This window comes from Myiozetetes cayanensis, unplaced genomic scaffold (genome assembly GCF_022539395.1).
Source record: "Myiozetetes cayanensis isolate MyiCay16 unplaced genomic scaffold, myiCay2020 scf2-11, whole genome shotgun sequence".
In the NCBI taxonomy this organism is placed as follows: Eukaryota; Metazoa; Chordata; class Aves; order Passeriformes; family Tyrannidae; genus Myiozetetes; species Myiozetetes cayanensis.
Genome location: NW_026087411.1, coordinates 111,058,003 through 111,065,312, shown reverse-complemented (window position 1 = coordinate 111,065,312; position 7,310 = coordinate 111,058,003). Strand labels below are relative to the sequence as shown.

General features: G+C 44.6%; 1 protein-coding gene across 2 annotated transcripts in view; it reads right to left on the bottom strand.

Annotated features, from left to right (window-relative positions):
• TFAP2D (transcription factor AP-2 delta) overlaps window positions 1-6,234 on the bottom strand; it is a 48,578-nt gene extending 42,344 nt beyond the window's left edge. The window contains exons 1-3 of one of the 2 annotated variants that reach the window (XM_050315609.1): window positions 5,828-6,234; window positions 5,170-5,667; window positions 1,566-1,626 (exon numbers count right to left, since the gene is read on the bottom strand). In XM_050315609.1, the coding sequence (XP_050171566.1) occupies window positions 1,566-1,626; window positions 5,170-5,634 (526 nt within the window). In that variant the 5' untranslated portion in view covers window positions 5,635-5,667; window positions 5,828-6,234. Of the gene's footprint in view, window positions 1-1,565; window positions 1,627-5,169; window positions 5,716-5,827 lie in introns of those variants that run through there. The other variant, XM_050315608.1, reaches the window with a different exon arrangement.
• Between the last annotated feature and the right edge of the window lie 1,076 nt (window positions 6,235-7,310).

Below are 7,310 nucleotides of genomic sequence, written 5' to 3'. Positions count from 1 at the left end.
CACTACCATCATCTGCACAGGTAATTGGAATCTCCTTAACAGGAGCTGGAGAGCTGAATAAACTGGAGTTGAGCTGAGCTGAGCTTTGAGCCGCCCTTCAACTGGGAAATGAGAACCGCCGTCAAACACGACAGGCACAGAGCCCAGCTGATGGGGACTGTGTCTGTCTCTCTTTCAGCTAACGATCCCCGCTTCTCGGAGGTCAGCTCTCGGATCAAACCCGAAAGAATTATCTCCCTTCCTAGGGATAATTATCCTCCTTCCTGGGGATAATTAGGACCCGCCGAAATCCTAGAGACAAGGACTCGGGGCGGGCGCAGAGGCACCGGCAGCACGCGTGGGGCAGGAGATTGGCAGCCCCTCTCCACAGCGTCCCGCCAAGGGAGGGGACTGCACATTTGGAGTGTCCCCCCCAGGTCCCCGCATCCCTGTCCCCGAGCGGGGGCCGGGGCGAGGCGGGGCCGTGCGGGGCGGAGCGGGGCGGCCGCTCGGAGCTGTCCCTTCAGCACCACCGCGACAGCGCTGTCACCTCCCCGGTCCTGGCCCCGCCGCCTCCCCGGCCCGCTGCTGCCTCCGCCCGCCCGGCACAACACCCGCACAAAGCCTGGTCGGAGTCGGTGTGGGGACGGAGCACCCCAAATCCTCCCCTCCCCGCGGTGTGAGCCCGCTCCCCATCCCCGCCCACCGGGACTGGTGTTTCGGCAATAAATACTTTTGTTTCAGTGGCACTAAAGTTTGTCTAGGCAAGTGATGGCTGAAAGCCACTCCCTGAAAGCCACAATCGCCCAAAATATCTCATAAATATCGGGTTTTTTCAGGGTGGATGTAAGGAATAAGGGGATAGCAGCACAGGAAATGCGCATTGACAGACGCCAAGTCGCCAAGTATCCTTTCTCCGACTGCATTATTCGATTTGTATCGGGAATAAGAGGAAGCGTTTAAATTTGTAAGGTAAATATGTTCCTACGTTAGGGCCTTAGACTAATGTTGTTTCTCTTCAGGGTAAACGACGGTAATATCAAACTGCCTAGGACACTCAGATTTCGCAAACGCTGCAGAGCCGCGTGTTTAACACGAGTTCCAAACCTCTCCTCTAACTTTGACGTTCGATATTTACATTGACAGATGGTTATCAAATGAAGTGACACTCAAAGGCGATTTCCACGCCGGTCTGTAGCGCTACTGAAACCACATTTCCAAAAAAACCTCCTTCCTTTCCCCACGCGAGATCAAACTGCCGATTTAACAGCCCGGCGCCAGGGAACACGTTTCTCAAACTATCAGGGATCATCTCGGTTAAACGGGGAATGATACGAGAGTCAGGAAAACTCTGAATTCAGCGGGAGTATCCCAGAGCCACGGAAGAACAGATCGTTTGCAAAGTGCAAATGGACTGTGAAATGTGAAGTGCTCTAAGCGAGTTTGGACGTACTTCTGACAAATTATCACTGCTTTGGCAGTAAATCCAAACTACGCTAAACAGTGGGGGAGGAAAAGACAGGGAGAAATGGAGACGGATGTATGCTTGTAAAAACTGATAGACGCAAGGATTTGTAACCTCTTACCTCTTCTTATCACACCTCCTTGCCCGTTGAGTACAAGTCCACACTGGGCCTCCACTGAGCTCTTAAGTAATGAGGGGAAAACAGGGAAAGAAAGGAAAGAAAGAAATCAGACACAGAAACCCACAGAGAGATCACGCAGTTTTTGCTTTGTTACACGAATCGCTCAGGAACAATAGTTAAGGTGAACTGGAAAACCAGTTACTCTCAGAGAGCTCAAGTGCTCTGGTGAAATCCCCCTGCCATCCTGCCGTCAGCCCCTGCCCCTCCAAATGCAAAATAAGTTTCCTTTCATTGCCCTGTAAATACGAATTTATGCTGAACTGGGAACTTAGACCGGCAGTTACGTGGCAGGATAGAGAGAGACAAACAAGTACTCCTGAGAGAAGTGTGTTCCCGCTCTACATGCACAAAGGTAAAAATACACTTATATATAGGGGTTTTTGGTATGTTTAGCTGTATATTTATATAGAGACACGCAACTAAATTCATATGTGTGTTTAGCGACACTTATATACCGATTTACAAAGTGTGCACAGAGGTAGACAAAGAGCACAAACAACAGATGACCTATTGGGCTCTGCCGGCTACACAGAGTCGTAAGGGTGTTGTAACAATGCATGTGTCCGCACATAGGTGGGGATGAATATGCATCTGTGCGCGCACACACACAGGCACCCATGTGTGAGCGTGGGGTGAGGAACCATCAAAAAACCTGCCTAGGGCTTCTGCTGCACATCCGAAGAGATCTCACTTCTTTATTCTCCTCTTACAAGGCTGATTATTTGGGGATCTTCGCCCTCCTTAATAAATATTTTTATTGGAATGATAAAAGACTTGAAAGGGTTGGGTTTTCTTTGGGTTTTTCCTTATGTTGGGGTTAAAAAAACACAACAAACCAAACCTAAATCTTTGCCCAGTGGAAATGTGTTAAAGACGCATTTTCCTCTACAAACAAACGAGGTATTGGACATGAAAGAGGCCTTTAAGGGTGTTAACCTATTCAACAGCCCGTGAAGAGTTAAGTAAATGCGGAGAGAGTCGGTGCATAATAAAAACCCCACTTTACAAAACAATCTTTACAGTCCTGGCTCTCTCCCCCACTTTCACCATATTGGCGCTGGCCCTGTAAGACCTTCCTTTTCAAGGCTCTTTTTTATTTTAAGTGTTCTGCCTTAAAGTGATTATGAAATCAATATGAAAAAAACTTGGCCACTGAGCATAAATTAAAGCGGTGATGGGAAAAGGTGTGACAGTTTTCTTTGTTGCCCATGGAAAATCTTTTTAGGGCACTGAAAGATGCCACTCCAGCTCCAAGACTGTTTGCATCTGTTAGGCTGACTTAAACCGCCCTCGAAACTATTGGACATTCACTTAAAATTCTGTGCAGGGAAAAGTATATTTACATTTGTTGCATTTGAAATGAGGCATATGCTGATGAACGTTTTAAAAAGAAAGGCTAAGGGGAAAGGGGAAGCCTGGTTAGACCACAATTTTAGTTTAAAAGTGTTTGTGTGCAATCCTGTTTCTGCTCGCCACCAAAATGCTTTCCCTTCACTAAGCCCGAAGTGATATTCGCGAGAGTGCAAGTTTGCTCTGAATCATCTTAAACGTAACCACAAGTATCAATGTTTTCAACTTCTCAGCGCTCAGGCTTTTTGATACCTCTGCACACTCCCTCTTGTGTTCGGAAGAGGAGGGAGGAGGCAAAATAAAGAAAAGATTGGGTACAAAAACCCTAAGTCTTTTAGTTTATAATAAAGCATGATCGAAAAGTTAATATTTTCTAAAGAAAAGCTGTTGATTTTCTTCTTCTTTAAATAAACAAAAAGAGAATGCGCTTCCAGCAGCTTAACCAACCTTCCCCCCCCCTTTTTTTTTTTTTTAAAGGGAAACATGTTGTTTGGTCGGATGACATTGCATAAATGACCAGTTGAATGGCACTAAGTCGAAAATTGGATAAACTATGGTGCTTTTTTGCCCGGGACTTAGGCATTGTCTGCTGTCTTGCAAACGTTCCTAATCCCCTCTTTTGAAAAATACAAGGCTTTGTGCCTGCCAAAGAAAAAAAATTTGTACAGATACAAAAAAATCAGCAGCAGACGTGGTTATAAAAAGGAGTAAATAGGTTTTAGTTGGGTTGAGCAGTGAATGGCAGATTTTTTTTTTTTTGAGGGGGGTAACATAAGGAGATCCTTGTGAAAAATGTAAACAAAAAAATGACCAGAGAGGATAAAATTATATAGCGAATTTTAACGGTGAAAACTAGGTTTAAATGGGTTTGCTCCTCAGAGATATAAAAGATAACATTCTTTGTTGTTGGGTTTATTTTCTTCCTTTAAAAAATAATCTTTTCCCTGATAAATGGAGAGGTTTGGTAATTTTTTTTCGTGATTTGATTTTAAAAGAAGAAAATAAACCTTCTTAGTTTTACGAACTTCGGGTAGAATTGTTTTGCTTTGGTTTTAGGTTTGGTTTTAGTTTTTTTTTGGGGTTTTTTTCCCCAAGCCTTTGACCGCTACATGTTTTTGGAAAGACCAACCAGCTTTGTGTGCCTGGGAGCGAGAAATAGGGGAAAAGTAAGCACAGTAAACACGGTCCCGTTTGTCTCGCCCTGCTGATGGGGAAGCCCTTAGTTCCTCAGCTCGTCGGGAGAAGGGAGGTTTGCTTTTGATTTAGGGGACATTTCGAAATGGGTGTTGGATACAGGAGGGCGTTGTTTGCAATTTTGGAAATCAATTTCATTTAAACAACCGGCTCAATTTAGCGGAGATGAATTTTTAGCGCGGGGGAAAGGATTTTCTGGGCGGATAAAGCTGAGGTTTTGATACATAGAAATAGAATTTTTAGAATGGATCCAGATGCCGGTTAGGGTGGAGCAGACGAATGATTAGATAGATAGGTGAATTTAGCTTTGTCTGCTTTATCTCTTATCTCATTAACACCTAGATCGGGTATTGTGAGGGACTTTTATCATCCTGACTCTTTCTGATGAACAATTGCTCCCATTTATTTCTTTCCTCCCTCATACCTCCGAAGGTTTGCCTTTGTATGTGTGTCGGAAAGCAGATTTATTTCCTGCCCGGCTTTTTATCTCTTTTCCTACTCCATCCCTTTCTTAAATAATTTTCCCGCTCTGTCGCTGCAAATTGTTCCGTTCTCCGAAAGAAAGGAAAAGTTTAGGAAAAGCAGGAGGATGGTTTTGGTTTGGTTTTGTTTGGGTTCTGTGTGACTTTGGTAAGGGCTGGTACAGGCACACACGCACCCCTAGATCTCTGGATAAGCCCCACGGTCTCAGCCATCACAGAGACACAACCCACGCGGGGAAGGCAGGAGCGAGGTTGTTTTTGTTTAATTTGTTTGTTCGTTTGGCCAAGAAAGACAACTTGCTTTGTTTTGGGTTATTTTCCCTCCACATTTTTTGCTTGTCGCTACTAATCTGGAGGGGACTGGCTCTGGATCGGATTTGGGATGAATCGTCCCTCCTTTGTATGAGCTATTCCGAGCAGAGGAAAATGGGGGTGGGGGGTGGGGGTGGGGGTTGGGGGGTCCAGGGCAGGGGGAGGGGAGAAGAAGGTACCTCGAAAGGAGATCGCATGCTATTTACCTGCAAATCGTCTGCTCCCGAGGCTGCAAGCCCGAGGCTTGGTCCTGGCAGGAGTCTTTGATCTGGATGCATCCCATATTGGGATCCATGGCTCATAAGAGACAGGTCGTGGCGGCGGTAAGCATCTAAGCACCCCAGCTCTCTCCTCTGCTCGTCCAAGCAAGAGGACTTGAGCGCCCGCGCATTGTGCAGGTTGATAAAATCAGTGGGTTCTCCATGGTGGATCTGCTGGTAATATTGCTGGGAGTGATGGAGAGAGTTCAAGGAGTAAGCGTCGGGGTTGACTGCCGGGTGGCTGTGTTGGAACTCGTAGTGGAAGGACTGGTGGTGCAGTGGGGTGTACTGGTGGTTAGTGGAGAAGTACGGGGAGGCGAACTCGGTGCCCGTGGTAGAGTAAGTGAGAGGAGATGAGGAGGAATAGGCGACGGTCGAGTTGGCCACAGACTCCAGGCATCCAAGCTGCATCAAACGGTAACTATTTGATCCGTCATGACGTATCTGAAAGGAAGAAGTGAAAAGAAGACCCCAAAACTGGAGGTTTGTCATTGAAAGCCCCGGGTACGGTTCTTCCAAGCACGCTGTCCTGCATAGCTTCCCCCCCTGCAGAAGCGTCTAAGCCTGCGAGCGGCAACCCCAGCAACAAAAGACCCTTTCCTACCTTGGGCTGGTGCCATAAAGGTCTGTTCAAAAAATCATAAAGAGCCCAGCCTGCCCTTAATACAGTAAAGTGAAAGGAATCCACGCACTGAAATAAAAACTATCTATCCGTCTATCTGTCCATCCGTCTATCCATCCTCCTCCTGATCACAGCTGTAATATCTGGGGCTGACACAAAAAAAAGTCATCAAACAGAGGAAACTACCGAGAATACACACAAGTCCCGTCCCTATGTTACAGCGTTACACATTGAGAAAGCTTTGCCGCCTGTTTGCCTTCCTTCCTTTCTTCCTTCCCTTCTTTTTTTTTTTTTTTTTGAACCCCTATTTTTCTTTTTTTTTAAAATAACGAATCAGATCCAAAATTCCCCCCTCCTTTCCCTGCGTTTCGAAAGAAAGGAGAGTCCTGCTTTCTAGCGAGAACTCCCCATTCCTGGCGAGCTGGTGGTGATTTCTCTCCACTTCATTATATTATTAGGGGTATTATTCTGATTTTCGTTCTGGCAACGGTTTTAACGTGGTAATGAGTTGCCCTTGCTGGCGACAGATGTCATAACGAATTTTCTCTCTATACTTCTTTAAGTTATCTCTGAAGCCGGATTATAATTAAATGTAACGGTCCAATATGGATTTAAAAAAAAATGGAAACAACCACACAGGCACATACACACACACATATGCACACACACGCACACACACATCCACACACGCACACGCACACACTCACACACACAAAATACCTCTGCATCGTGGACGAGACCTGGAAAGGTAGTTGACATTTTTTGGTTCTCCGAAAAAAAAAAAAAAAAAAAAAAAAGGAAAGAAAGAGGAAAAAACCCCAACTCTGGATAAAACTCTCCTCTCCAAATTTAAAAAAAAAAAAAAAAAAAAAAAAAAAAAGGAAAAATTTGAAAAATCCAAAGTTCATGTATTTCCCCAATTTTTTTTAGAAAAAATCTCTACAGACAGAGAGAATTTGCAATGTATCTGCATAGATCAGATCTCTCGCTTTTCCATGCACCTCCTTAAAAACCTGTAGGAACAAAATTTTCCCTCTGCACAAAAGCTGCTCCCTGGATCAGATTTTGTACTTGCTGGGTATTTCTTTGGCTGATGTCGTAGGTCCCTTGGTAATATAGAAGTTTTGAAAATTAAGCATCAGCACTGAGAACTGGGAGGACAATAGATAGAGGAGCTTCATCCCAGGAGACAAGGAATAAATATTGTATCTTCGCCTAATAAGGAACTGTAGGTTCTTTCAACATTTTTATACATTTTTTTCCTCCACTCTTTAGAATGCTTTTTCTTACCCAGGCTAATATGGGAACTAATGTGATCGAAGGGGGTATTTTGTGTACATTTTATTGGGAAGACATAAAGCTAATATATATATAAATATATATTATTAAACCATCCTTTTCAATAGGTAAGTGCTCCTTCCTGTTGATTATACTGCTTTTAAATACTGACCAGAATCTAAGATTG